The sequence below is a fragment of the Branchiostoma belcheri genome, unplaced genomic scaffold (assembly GCF_001625305.1).
Source record: "Branchiostoma belcheri isolate BF01 breed outbred unplaced genomic scaffold, Haploidv18h27 scaffold211, whole genome shotgun sequence".
NCBI lineage: Eukaryota > Metazoa > Chordata > Leptocardii > Amphioxiformes > Branchiostomatidae > Branchiostoma > Branchiostoma belcheri.
Window position 1 is genome coordinate 141,371 of NW_017803614.1, and position 15,455 is coordinate 156,825.

The 15,455-nt window shown below is 38.6% G+C and overlaps 1 protein-coding gene and 1 long non-coding RNA gene across 2 annotated transcripts; both read right to left on the minus strand.

Annotated features, from left to right (window-relative positions):
• Positions 1-6,855: 6,855 nt before the first annotated feature.
• LOC109469927 lies at positions 6,856-8,710 on the minus strand. The gene is made up of 3 exons (XR_002140222.1): positions 8,616-8,710; positions 7,648-7,757; positions 6,856-7,444 (listed from the first exon to the last, which is right to left on the minus strand). It is a non-coding gene; the product is annotated as an uncharacterized LOC109469927 (long non-coding RNA).
• Positions 8,711-12,433: 3,723 nt separating this feature from the next.
• Positions 12,434-13,282, minus strand: LOC109469916 (tripartite motif-containing protein 2-like). The gene has a single exon (XM_019768677.1). The coding sequence runs from the start codon at positions 13,280-13,282 to the stop codon at positions 12,434-12,436; it is 849 nt and encodes a 282-aa protein (XP_019624236.1).
• Between the last annotated feature and the right edge of the window lie 2,173 nt (positions 13,283-15,455).

The window sequence follows — 15,455 nt, forward strand, 5'->3', positions numbered from 1 at the left end:
TCCAATGTAATAACGACTGTCCAAATCCAAAAGCCTTTAAAGTTTCTAGTACAAAGTCAATTCTAATCTTATCAAAGGCCTTCTCAAAGTCAGTGATAAACAACAATCCACTTACATTTTCTTCATCACAACACTCAATTATCTGTAATATTTTCCTAATATTGTCACTGATTGACCGCCCAGGTAGGAATCCTGTTTGGTCTATATGTATCACATCAGAGATAACTTTTTTCAAGCGAAGTGAAATGCATTTGGCAAGTATTCTATTATCACAAGTTAACAAGGTAAGAGGTCTCCAGTTACCCAGACTGGTGGGGTCTTTATAATTTCCTTCAGCGTCATGTTTTAACAGTAATGTGATTATCCCCTCCTTCTGGGTTTCTGAAAGCTGACCCTTTTCATATACAGCATTGAAACAGTCCAACATGGGCTGTTTGAGAAGATCAAAAAATTCTTTGTATACCTCTATTGTGATACCATCCAAACCGGGAGACTTTCCAGGCTTGAATGTCAGGATGGCCTCCCACAATTCGTTTCCATCTATTTTACTTTCACAGTTATGGGACTGTTCCAATGTAATGGTCGGTATTTTATCCTTTACAAAGAAAGACTGGTAGATATCCTCTGTCTTTAGAGGTAATGGTTCTACTTCAAACGAATACAAAGATGAGTAATAATCGACCTCTTCATTTAAAATATCCATAGAATTAGTTGTATATATTCCATTTTGTATCAACAGTTTAGAGACATTTTTCTTTGATTTGTTGCGTTGTAGCAGATTCAAAAAGTATTTTGTGGGTTTTTCTCCCAATCCTATCCATCTTGCGCGTGACTGTAACGTCAGTTTTAACCGTCTTTCCTCGTAAAGACTCTCAATATCCTTCTCCTTCTGTTTCAATTCTTCCAGCTTTGAAAATGAAGGAGATTTTTGATTATCAATTTCGTTATGCAAATCTCTCAATTCCTCAAGTAGTTTTTTTTCTTTCAAGAGAATTTGTTTTTTTTCCAAGATGCGAATTTGATACAATGGCCCCTAAATGAGCACTTAAATGCGTCCCAGACAATTCTTGGTTCAGCAGAAGTTTTATTAAACAGAAAAAATTCTCTAATAAATTCTTTTGTTTCTTTTAAAAATGTTTTATCATTTAAGAGGGTAGAGTCAAACTTCCAATATCCTGGTCCCTGCGGGGTATCATCTGTTACAACATCTAAATTAATTAAGCGGTGGTCGGATTTAACCCTCAACAGAACACCTTCCCGGACTGATTAATCTGTACACCTGGGGTCCGCGCGGACCCCAGAACAGTTTTTTGCTAATTTTTAGAAATTATCAACATGCTACCAGCTCAATTGTTTTGCAAACTGATGTGGGAACCTCTGTGTCCACATTGCATACAAAAATCATACATTTTGAACTTTTTCTATTTTTTGGTGAAGAAAAGAAGACAAGAAGAAATACCCGATTTTTAAACCCATGTCAGACTGAAGGGGCTTTTGAGGCCCAACTTTGATTTCAGATAGCAGCTAAACGGCTTGCGCTAGAAGTATCAAATTTGGAGACCTTTCCTAAAATGTCTCTGGAAAAAAGTTCATATTAGTTTAATACTAGTAAGTTGATGTTTTTTTGTGTTGCCATGGCAACGGGTTTCTAGCAGGCAGTTTTTTTGAAAATAGAAGTAATTTTGGTTTAAACATAAAAATTTTCTGAGTTTTATATTAAATTACACTTCTTTTCCAACATTAATAACATCTTACATAATTAAATAAAAGTTAAATCATTTAATATGCATAGAATATGCTAATTTGATGACGTCATTGGTCAAAATCCAATATGGCGGACTATATTACTAGTATTAGCTCTGACGTCATATGACGTCATAATTACATCAAAGTTATTAAAATTTAATTCTATTACTACACCATTCTCTGAAAACTTGTTAGACATAAGATGAGTGCATAAAAACATATAAAAACGGAAATAAGGTTATGTATAAGAACGCCATTGTATCCATTATGATCGAAAGCCGGCTGGGGTCCGCGCGGACCCCAAAAGAAAATCAGATATAATTTTTTTATAAATGGTAGAAACGGAGTTTTCTGCACTGTATTGAGAGACAACTTTGTGGGTGACAATTACCTAAAATTTCAGAAAAAAATCTTTAGAAACAAAAAAGATATTACAGAATATATAGTGCTGGGGTCCGCGCGGACCCCAGGTGTACTGTTTAGGGTTAAAGAGTTCTCCAATCGAGGAATTTAGTACCTTGGCTACTAAGGCGAAAGAAATCAAAAAGTAATCTAGACGACTGGCTTGCCTTTTCCTCCGCCACGTGTATCGTTTCGTTTCTGGGTTATTTAACCGCCAAATATCCACTAAGTCAAGTGTGTCAGAAAGTTCCAGAATTGCCTGGGTGGCACGCGGGTGATAATTGACTGAGTGTTCGCCTACTCTATCCTTATTCACATCAAGTACAGTATTAAAATCACCCGTCAATATTACATTATTATTACAGTTTACCATTGTCAAAATAATTCTTTGTAAGTTTTCAAAAAAGGCTTCATCGTCTTTGTTTGACGCATAGATATTAACAAGACAGATGCGAAGTTTAGCAACAGTCAAATCTAGTAAAATAAATCTCCCTTCGTCATCTTTTTTAACTTCATTTATCTGAAACGACAAATCATTTTTAAACAACATCAAAACCCCGCAACTATTTGTCCTTCCATGACAAAACACAATCTCTCCCCCCCATTCTGCTGTCCATTCTTTTTCCCCATCCACACTGGAGTGTGTTTCTTGTAAACAAAAAACTTTGTGAGGTTTGTCTCTCAAGAGTCAATGCACGAGAAAACCAGGCAAAACCAGGCAGAGGTCGGAAGATGGGGGTCGGCCAAATCGGCTCATACTTTGTATGTGAGATAGGTATGAGGAACTATTAACAGCCATATAGTTAAAACCCTCCAGGTATTTTTCGTTATGGAGTTCTGGGACCCCCCTCTGAGACCCTCAAAAATCTAACAATTTATGGCTGAAAATTACTGAAATTACAATGGACACCACGGTAATTCTGGTAATGATGTGAACATGGGATTTCTTTTGTCACGTAGCATGGGTCTTCTACTTTTACAAAACAAAAATTGAAGATGCAACATTGAAGTTGAAAGGGTATACCAGGGGGTTACCAGAAACAATGAAAACAGAATTTTCATCTTTCTAAATTTTAGTCATTTTTAAGTAGCTTTTTGTCCGTGACGCGGCAAATTTGATAAACGGTTTTACCATTGCTGGAAAGAAGAACATCTGCTGATTCAATAACAAGTGTCGTTTAATTGGGCCACGCATAACGCGGGCCGTGAACGAAGGGTCTTTATGGGGGTTTTCCGGGTTTTAGACCATAATAAATTAGCTAACAACGTCTCTTTATGGGGTAAATCATGGGCATTTTTTGTGCAGCTGCATAAGATCAATGGACAATTGTTGAAAAATGCTAAAATAATTAGAAATATTCGTTGGGGCTCCAAATGGGGGATACAAGGATACCTAAACAGCGAATTTAAACTGATTTTACACAATTTATCACATTTTATTTCTAATTTCCATTAGTAACTACCTTTCAAAATTAATTCTGCGCATTCACTTTGTGCTTAATAATATGAAGGCTATGTATGGGGGTTATCACAACACCATGTGTGAAACTAGCTACCATATACACAAGCCGCATGGGTGCATGCACTTACAATACAAGTACTCTAAATGAACACTATAGCAACAGGACTAAGAATAAAGCTAAACACAATTGAATCAAACGTAAAAACAGGCAAATTCAACTGAAGGCCACTTAAAAAATCACTCAGACCATTTAGGATCGCTGTATAAGTCAGCAGTAGGTCGGAAGATGGGAAGGTCTTTGAAATCCACTCATACTCAAGAGGGGCGTTCTTCCCACAGTGGCTTTCTGAATAGTGAACAGTTTAGCATTTTCTATTTAGAACGTATTTTCAGCTTGTACAATTTGCTATTTACGAAATTATCATGAAATGAAAGGCTTTTTACTTGGATTGGATATGACACCAAGGTGATTACCAAAGGCTGGAAAATAACAGCACTGAAAGTATACATTTAATGTAGTCTGGAGGTTGGTTTTAATCATATACTAGTATATTATGATTGAGAATTTTAGTTTGTACGGCGTTCCAAAAGTGCATTTGTTGGAGACGCTCCTGTCAGCTTCGCAATCGTGACAATCGCGCGCCTCGGGCATCTCATTTTACAAAACTTATGTTTGCAAAAATAAAACACAAAAATGCAAAAAGTCTGCCAGGGCTGGTTTGTACTGACTTGTCTGGGGTGCGGGAGCATGATAATTTGCCAAAGTCTCAAAAGTACACAGTGTCATTTGGGAAACTAAAACAAATTTCTACATGTCAACGTGCGCACAATGGTCTGTAGATCTAGAGAAAATGGTCTATTTTCAAAATAGGACCAGTGCTATAAGGAAATGAAAGTGTTTTGCTATGTGCTTTTAAATTGTTCTTTCCTCTTCGATGTTTTCAACCTTCTAGTTTTAGCACATTACATCATGAAATGAGACTTTCCATCTCTCTTAATTTCAGTTCCCCAGAAACAGGAATACTATCCTTGCAGGATAGAAGAACATGTTTCAGTTGATTCAGAAACAAGTCTGGTCTAATTACTGGACCACAAATCACACATAAATGGGCCATGGGTCTATTAGATCATACAAATCGATCATAAAATGTCGCAGTGAAGGGCAATATATGGCCGTTTTTGTGTAGTTGGGGGAAAACCATGCATGTATAGATTTGTGGTCAAAAATTATGCCGGTTTAAGGGGGCTCTGCATGGGGGGGCATAAGGATACTTGAAAAATTGAATTAATACAATGCTTGCACAATGACCATATCCAGTAATTTAGGCCTGAATTGTCATAAATATATCAAGGAATAGTCGATGATGGTACAGTCAATGATGGAGATACTTTTCTCATTTAAATTGATTGACATTATATTGTAATGCGATTCTAACTGGTCTGGGATTTTTATTTGGTAAAATCTATTGCTGACTTGTTATTAGATGACGGATTTTTAATGAATTGGTTTCCTTATCTTATAAGCTGAGTAGAGCCAGATGTTCCTGTATATGTAAATGCTAACTAGTTCATTTAATCCAATAATGAAAGCCTGAGTTTATTTGGCAAACCTGTATTTTCAGTGGCCTGAAAATTTGAATGTTTTTTACTGTTATATTTAGCTTAAACGCCACATATTCTTGGTCCTATTGCTAGATTGTCCATTTGGAGTACTGGTATCTTCGTGTATGCACCCATGTGGCCTGTGATTTTTTTTTTTTGGTAGCTGGTTTCACACATGGTGTTCTGATAAACCCCATACTTAGCCTTTATAATATTTAGCACAAAGTGAATGCACAAAATTAATTTTGAAAGGTAGTTACTAATGGAAATTAGAAATAAAATGTGATAAATTGTGTAAAATCAGTTTAAATTTGCTTTTTAGGTATCCTTGTATCCCCCATGTGGAGCCCCAAAATTTCGAATCATTTTTAGCATTTTTCAACAATTGTCCATTGATCCCATGCAGCTGCACAAAAATAATGTCCATGATTTACCCCGTAAAGAGACGTTGTTAGCTAATTTATTATTGTCCAAAACCCGGAAAACCCCCATAAAGACCCTTCGTTCACGGCCCGCGTTATGCGTGGCCCAATAGACCTCATTCCAGATATAGTCGCCATATTGATTCTATTCTCGCGAGAGCACATCCTTGTCGTGAGCGCGCGTGACCTCGCACGAAAACGAGACCGCCGTGTGGTCGCGGATTCCCTGTAGTACGTTCTAACACAGTCGATAGCGGTGCTCCAGCTTCAACGGTGAGTTTTGCCCGTCCAGTGTAAAATATTGTCGGAAGTACGGCTTTCACGGGTAGAGAATGTTGTTGTGGGCATGTGGGATCGATTTTGGCGGGTAGAAATGCATGTTTCTTCCGATTTTGAACAGTTTGGACGGGCGGCATTGTAGCGTATGTGATGCACTTTGTTTACATTCTACGTACGCAGCTAACTTCGAAAAATATCGAGTTTAGCCGGATATATTGCCACAAAAACCTAAAAATGTTGGCCCTGGAGTCTTGTGGGTGGAAATTTATGGAGTGTTCGGCGATTTCTCCGTAGATTTATCGATTATAGCGTCTAATGTCCGGCCGTACGTAGAGTGAAACTTTCGTAACTTGGGGAGGGGGGCGGTTGTTATTCTAACGTCCCCCGTTTATTATTATTATTTGTCGATGGAACTTTACTAGAATAGAACGGTAGAAAAGCATAACTTACCTTTGTGAGATCCTGTTGGGTAGAAATACGTCTCTTGAACGAAATTTTGGCGGTCGCCCTGAAGATTCATCGATTACAACGTCAAAGCGCCCAGCCAGGTTTTTAGTCACTCACGCAGTGTGGGAGAGGCGGGGCATGTGTTTTTCTAAACGTCCTACGTTTTTGGAGACGGGGATTTTCCAATGTTTACAATATTATAAGAACATCATAAACAGTGTCTGGATGAGATCCTGGCTTCGGGTGGTTCATGTTCTCATTTCTTTATTATATGTCTTTGTCTAAAATTTTAACATTTTTTAAAACTCTTTTCAGACAAACACTACCTGCCTGAAGAGGGAAAAGAAATTCAAGTCTGCAAAGCACAACACAGGACCATAGAAACAGTGCCGCTAGGACATCTACCTATCACATGGTCTTTGCCCCACTCATGTTGTCAAAGATGTATTATTTGGCTGTTGCCAAAAGGTGATCCTATTGTTGATTGATTTTATCAGGCACAAATACTGTTGTAGTGTAAATACAATGTAGTGTTTATTGAGTACAAAAGGAAAGAGCTACTACTAGTACATGTACTAGGAACCAGATGTGTGTACATGTATCAGAAACTGAAAACAGTTCAGTAACACTATTTAATTCATTCCTAATAAACCATGTATAGTTTAAGTTGGTTTTCCACCATTTGCTTCTCATTGAAACATGTAGCCATGATTCATTTTTTCACTAGATCATGTATGAGTAGATTACATACATGAGAGTACCCAAAATTCCAAAATACATGTAAGTTAGGAACACTTCCTTGAAGTTGCTTCTCATCATTTTTTTTATTTGTGAAAAAACATGTACATGTTCTTGTAACCTTCAGACACATGTAAATACAATGCCACTTCAATAAACATGACAGTTTCAGTAGTTCTGTACAAGTGGTGGTAAAAAGTTTGTCAGGTAAGCATGGTGAAGATGTGGTCTGTGATGGCAGTGCAGTCGGTGATGGGGATGTTGCCAGGTCAGGTTGAAGTATATCCATGTTGGTGTCGAGACCAGGATCCGAACAACAAGCGGAGGAGTCCTCAGGTTCATCAATCTGTAAAGTCAGTCAAAAATGCAATGACAATGTTTGAGTGCAACAATATGAAGTGTTCTTTACAAGAAGTAAAATACCATGTGAAGCAATCCAAGTATGTTTTTATTAGCATCCGAAAAGAAAATTATGCGGACATTACTGATACAAAACTTTATGGAATAAAATTCAAACTATGTACATTGTAGTTGACATGCAACATTTACTTTGTTAAGTCCACAAGCTCCTTTCTTTTTCTTGGTGGGAGAACATCTCTTCTTTGGAGCTGGTCTCTCTGGTTTCTGCTTCACCCAGGAGTGAAGGACGGGTGCTGCACCTGGAATCATACAATATGGAAAATTTTTCATTAACAGTTATATTTTTTTAGCAATGCCAGATTAATAAGAAGAATATTATTTGTGAGTAAAGTTTAAGGTTTTAGACAAAGACATAGATATTATAAATAAAGAAATGAGAACATGAACCACCCGAAGCCAGGATCTCATCCAGACACTGTTTATGATGTTCTTATAATATTGTAAACATTGGAAAATCCCCGTCTCCAAAAACGTAGGACGTTTAGAAAAACACATGCCCCGCCTCTCCCACACTGCGTGAGTGACTAAAAACCTGGCTGGGCGCTTTGACGTTGTAATCGATGAATCTTCAGGGCGACCGCCAAAATTTCGTTCAAGAGACGTATTTCTACCCAACAGGATCTCACAAAGGTAAGTTATGTTTTTCTACCGTTCTATTCTAGTAAAGTCCCATCGACAAATAATAATAATAAACGGGGGACGTTAGAATAACAACCGCCCCCCTCCCCAAGTTACGAAAGTTTCACTCTACGTACGGCCGGACATTAGACGCTATAACCGATAAATCTACGGAGAAATCGCCGAACACTCCATACATTTCCACCCACAAGACTCCAGGGCCAACATTTTTAGGTTTTTGTGGCTATATACCCGGCTAAGCTCGATATTTTTCTCCATATTATATGAGTTTGCTGCGTACGTAGCATGTAAACAAAGTGCATCACATACGCTACAATGCCGCCCGTCCAAACTGTTCAAAATCGGAAGAAACATGCATTTCTACCCGCCGAAATCGATCCCACATGCCCACAACAACATTCTCTACCCGTGAAAGCCGTACTTCCGACAATATTTTACACTGGACGGGCAAAACTCACCGTTGAAGTTGGAGTATCGCTATCGACTGTGGAAGACTCCATTGTTAGGCTGCGTAATGGGAAACCTGACCGGGAGTGACCCAACGGCGGTCTCGTTTTCGTGCGAGGTCACGCGCGGTCACGCCAAGGATGCGCTCTCGCGAGAATAGAATCATGTATCTGGAATGAGGTCTATTAAACGACACTTGTTTTTGAATCAGCAGATGTTCCTCTTTCCAGCAATGGTAAAACCGTTTATCAAATTTGCCGCGTCACGGACAAAAAGCTACTTAAAAATGACTAAAATTTAGAAAGATGAAAATTCTGTTTTCATTGGTTCTGGTAACCCCCTGGTATACCCTTTTAACTTCAATGTTGCATCTTCAATTTTTGTTTTGCAAAAGTAGAAGACCCATGCTACGTGACAAAAGAAATCCCATGTTCATATCATTACCAGAATTACCGTGGTGTCCATTGTAATTTCAGTAATTTTCAGCCATAAATTGTTAGATTTTTGAGGGTCTCAGAGGGGGGTCCCAGAACTCCATAACGAAAAATACCTGGAGGGTTTTAACTATATGGCTGTTAATAGTTCCTCATACCTATCTCACATACAAAGTATGAGCCGATTTGGCCGACCCCCATCTTCCGGCCTCTGCCTGGTTTTCTCGTGCAATGACTCTCAAGAAGGTAAAGATTTCCCGTCTTTTTTCTTTATTCCTCAAGCCATTACAATTAAAACTGGCTATAGAAAGATTACTTTGGAGCGCCAGGGGACAGGAGTGGAGGTGGTATCAATTGGAATGATGACGGGAATGGGTCGGTCTTTTTGATATGCAAATCAGCATACAGGTGAGTGAACGTCTTGATTGACAACCGTGGGTTAGGAACAGCAGGTGGATGGGGTTTCAGACATATTTGTACGTTTGTAAACAGAGTAACAGTAGGTAGGAAAAAAAGAAAAAAATAACGAACATAGAGTTAAACATAAAAATAGACGTAGCTACACGAACTAGCATTGCTATTAGAAAACAGCAAATCTGGCGAGGATGTGGGGCTCCTATTTAGACATCCTTTTTTTTACGTTAGAGCCCATACAGATTTCACTCACTTCCACTCATGAGAAGGAGACAAAACCTAAATCATTTTGGCTACCTTTCGTTTTACTCTAGAACTCAAAAACTCACTGGTTTTCCTTGACTGTCTCTCCATAGTCCATTAAAGAAGCGATACTTTTGACCTTTCCCATACGCTTCTCTAGCTTTGTCCTTCCATTTCCGTTTCTCCTGTAAGTCTGCCATGGTCAGATCGTCCGTGAAATAGTAGCCTTCGTTCTTGAGCTTGACCCGCGCGACCTTCATAATGCTGACCTTGTCCTGGTAACTTTTCAACTTAAACAGGATGTGTTGTGGTGTTCCCACGCCGTCACTCGTGCTCCTCGGCCCGTCAGGGTGCGCGCGTTCCACTCTAACCTGATCAAGTCCGAATTTGTCGTGTAAAATCTTTCCGACGGTAGCTAGACAGTTTTCCCCTTTTACAACTTTCCGTCCAATGATTCTTATATTGTTCCGTCTAGAAAACCGTTCCAACTTATTACTCTTAAGTTGTAGTTCTTCCACGAGTTTTTCGGTCGCGTTGAGCTTCTGGGTGATGGATTTAATCCGATCGTCCGAGTCTCGCTGGAAATCGCTCAGCTTGCATTCCGTGTCCAAATCTTTACTATGCAGGACAAAATACAAACAACGCCCCTAAATCAGCTCTACCCAAAACAATTCTTCTCAATTATAAGTTTAAAAAAAAGCAAGAATGCATTATTTTGCAGTTCTGTTTTAAAAAGGGGACAATATCTGTAAAAGCAAGAATGTCCCCCTCCCCACCAGTTATTTTGTAGTTTTTGCGAGAATGCCCCCCCCCCCCTCCCTACCTGCAGGACAGTGAGGTAGTTCTTGTTTGGGGATGTTGGTGACGCGCTGGAAGTCGTCGTGGCAGGGGTTGCAGAAGTGGGTCGTGCCGAAGCAGAAGAAATGGCGACTCCCGACAGGCTTGGGGTGCGGCGAACTGTTCTCTCAACGGACAAAGTTGAAACTCCCTTGGCATGCTTATCTCTCTATTTGGCCGATTTCTACTCTTTCCAGCCGCCTCCCCAAGCCTGGTAGAGGCTACCAATTCACCACATACTGATATGCTACATGTTTCCTTATAACTTAATATCATAGATGTGCAGTTATTTCTTTATGGTGAAATTTAGCGTTGTCTAAATAGTTACTTGTCAAATACTGCCCTGTAGGGTAGTTAAAGCTGTGTTGCTACAGTACATTGGTACAGGTTTCTTCATTTGTTTCTTGTCCCACAAAAGATAAACCTTCTTATTCTGTAAAATATGTGCAGTTCTTATGTTTCATTCTAGAAGAGTAAAACATGGTATATATTCAACAATTTTCTACTGCAGATCGTTAAGAAAGAAAATCCTCAAAATTAGATTAAAAAAATTGGTACGTATGTGTAGTTTGGTTCAAAAAAGGTAAAACAAAGAATACAGTCAACAATAAAGTCAACCATAATCCACTGCAGATTGTTAAAAAAAGAAAATCCTCAACATTATGTACAATATTCTGTTCAATATGTGCAGCTTTTTTGTTTGCTTCAAGAAAGGTAAAACAAGGTATATACTCAATAATGTTCTACAGCAGATTGTAAAAAAAGAAAATTATCAAAATTAGGTACAATATGCTGTACAATATGTGCAGTTTTTAAGTTTGGTTCAAGAAATATAAAACAGAATCTACATGGTATATACTCAACAATGTTCTACTACAGATCGTTAAAAAGAAAATCCTGAAAACTACGTCCAATATTCCGTACAATATGTAAAGTTTTTTTTATGTTTCGTTTAAGAAAGATAAAACAAAACCTTTATGATACATACTCAAAAATTTTCTACTACAGATCGTTAAAAAGAAAATCCTCAAAATTAGGTTCAATATTTCGTACAACTAATATGGATCGTTAAAAAAGAAAATCTTCAAAATTAGGTACAATATTTAGTGCAATATGTGCAATTTTTATCTTTCGTCCAAGAAAGATAAAACAAAATATTTATGACACATACTAAAAAATGTTCTACTATAGATCGTTAGAAAGAAAATCCTGAAAACTACGTACAATATTCCGTACAATATGTGGAGTTTTTTTTTATGTTTCGTTTAAGAAAGATAAAAGAAAACCTTAATGATACATACTTAAAAATTTTCTACTACAGATCGTTAAAAAGAAAATCCTCAAAATTAGGTTCAATATTCCGTACAAACAATATGTGAAGTTTTTATGTCCCCCACCCCCCTACGTTGACGACAAAGTGAAATACATACTTGTGCATGCCTGCATTAATTTTTTTTAGCCAGAAGGTTACATGGACATGTCACCACTATAGCAGTTATCAATGCGCCCTAGGCCTACAAACAATTCAAACAATATATGGATATGTATATTTACTTCAACTACAATCTGGAGTGAAAAGATGTTGGTCCTTCATGTGCTTAATACCTGTACCTGCAAAATTATTTAGGTCCAGCAAAAAAAAAAATAACAGTTACTCAAGCTACTGGATATGCTTTTGGAAATAGTCAAACGTTTCAAGTATCATCCACAATCTTTTGTTAGTTATACTTTTTGGCGTATATTATTGCATGGATGTCTAATCTTCACTGACGTATTTAGGTACAGGTCTGGACCTAAACATCTGGAGAACCAATTAGGGCACTAAGATTGGTAAATGTTATATCAATGACGACAGTTTTGACAATATATGCCATGTTCGGCTATGCGTTAAATTTAGGGCTTTAAGGAAGCACCATTTGCTGTGGAAAGATAGTTACAGTGTGGGTAAATGGGGTAGTCACAACCAACACTCCACATGGTCCCATAGCGACAGCCTCCGGGAATTTAATGTACGCGATGGTGCGAACAAACTCGCCCTGGCTTGTGAACATGTCTACGCGGTCGTTCAAATAGTTCGCCACAATGATGCGACCAGAGGTGTCCAGACAAATACCTTTGGGAGAGTTCAGTTGCCCCTCCCCCTTTCCACGGGTGCCGAATTCAAATATCTTTACTCCTGACGGATTGAACTTCTTGATGGTTCTATACCCATCCGTCAGCAGGACATTTCCCTTCCTATCCGATGTGACTCCCGAGATCCCGTATGCCGGACGCACTTCTGAACTCCAAAGGCGAGAGCCGTTTGGATCCAACACCATAATTCTATATTTGTCTCCCACGATAACTTTATTGTTGCGCTCGTCCATTGCGATGACGGGATATAAGCTCTTGAGGCTTACGTCAAACTTTTTTATGGGCTGTCCGTTCTTACTGTACTGTACGACATACTCTTTATTGAAGAACCATCTATTTCTGCTTACCAGTACCCACAGGTAGCCAGGCGCCACATCCAAAGCAACACCACGAGCTTCGAGCATTGTGTTACTTTCACCCGGCAGTACCGTTGGAAACAAGCGGAGTAAGGTCCCATCTATACTGAAGACCTGGACTCGTTTGTTTAACTCATCAGTCACAAATATCTCATTGTCAGCAGACACGGCAACTCCCGAGATAGATTTAAATTTTCCAGGCACCGTTCCCCACCCGCCAAACGTGATCTTCTCTTGCTTTACGTCGCAACCTTTTTCCATGAGTGATAAAAAAGTATTTTCCAAACTATAATTGAAAACATTTACATTTACACACGTCACGCACGCGCACACACTCACGCAAACACACACACACACACATACGCAAACACACACACACACACACACACACACACACACACATATGCACACACAGACACACACACACACACACACACAAACACACAAACACATACACATATGAGCCCTGGTGTCTATAGTTACTTTTACTCACCATAAGAAATAATATTGTTCATTGTCCAATCCAATATCCTAGCATTGCCTCTTGACAAAGAGCAACCAAGTTTAAGACATGGTCTGATGACACAGGGGGGCCAAGTTTAACCCTACCTAGACCGGGCTTTTTTTGACATGGGGGGCCGGGGGGGTGGGCTCTTTTGACCCCCCTAAGAACTCGCGAACGGTATGTCGTATGACCACCAAATTTTTAGAGAATGGTGTAATAGTGAAAATTTATCATATCTACAATTTTTATGTCGTTATGGCGTAATATGACGTCATTAATGTGATTTTATTGGCCAAAACCGTCTAAATAGGTTTTTCCCTGAAAACTAAATGGTATTCAACATAACTGTACCAAAAGTGTTTATGACAGAATATTATGGTGTACTAAGTCTTATGTTGCCCAAAGCAACACCGGTGACGCCATAAAATGACGTCATGCATATTTAAGATATCCGCCATCTTGGATCATCAATCTTGAATTTTCAAAAATAGTTTTTTTTCATGATTAAGCCTAAAATACATCGTAAATATACTAAAGACCTTCATTTAAACCTTTTTTGGAAAAAGAAATGGAAGTATTGATGAAATTTTAATGAAAATAACCTGTATATACCTGTTCTAATGATATGGTCCGCCATCTTGGATTTTGGCCAATGTCGTCATCAAATTAGCATAAATTATGCATATTTAATGATAAAATTTACATAAAATTATATGGGATGTTATTAATATTAGAAACCATGAGTAACTTGACATAAAACCCATAAAATTCTATTGTTGAAACAAAAAGTACTAAATTTAGCAAAAAATGCCTGTCAGAAACCCGTTGCAATGGCAACACAAAAAATTATTATCTTATTCCAATGATAGAGAATTGTTGCCAACAATATTCTAGGAAAAGTCAGCAACTTTGGCCGTTCTACGGCTAGCCGTTCAGACGCTAGGTGACATCAAAGTTGCCGCGGGCACTTTTAGCCCCCCCCCCGGTCTAGGTAGGGTTAAGACATTGTCTAATGACAAAGAGTGACCAGGTCCAAGACATTGTCTAATGACACAGATGGGCCAAGTTTAAGACATTGTCTAATGACAAAGAGTGACCAAGTCCAAGACATTGTCTAATGACACAGGGGGAACAAGTTTAAGACATTGTCTAATGACACAGAGGGACCAAGTTTAAGACACTGTCTAATGACACAGAGGGACCAAGTTTAAGACACTGTCTAATGACACAGAGGGACCAAGTTTAAGACACTGTCTAGTGACACAGAGTGACCAAGTTTAAGACATTGTCTAATGACACAGAGGGACCAAGTTTAAGACACTGTCTAATGACACAGAGGGACCAAGTTTAAGACATGGTCTAATGACACAGAGGGGCCAAGTTTAAGACACTGTCTAGTGACAAAGATTGACCTAGTTTATGACATTGTCTAATGACACAGAGGGACCAAGTTTAAGACACTGTCTAATGACACAGAGGGACCAAGTTTAAGACACTGTTTAGTGACACAGAGTGACCAAATTTAAGACATTGTCTAATGACACAGAGGGACCAAGTTTAAGACATTGTCTAATGACACAGAGGGACCAAGTTTAAGACATTTTTTAATGACACAGAGGGACCAAGTTTAATACATTGTCTAATGACACAGAGGGACCAAGTATAAGACACTGTCTAATGACACAGAGGGACTACGTTTATGACATTGTCTAATGACACAGAGGGACCAAGTTTAAGACACTGTCTATTGACACAGAGGGAACAAGTATAAGACACTGTCTAATGACACAGAGGGACCAAGTTTAAGACACTGTCTAATGACACAGAGGGACCAAGTTTAAGACACTGTCTAATGACACAGAGGGAACAAGTTTAAGACATTGTCTTATGACACAGAGGGACCAAGTTTAATACATTGTCTATTGACAC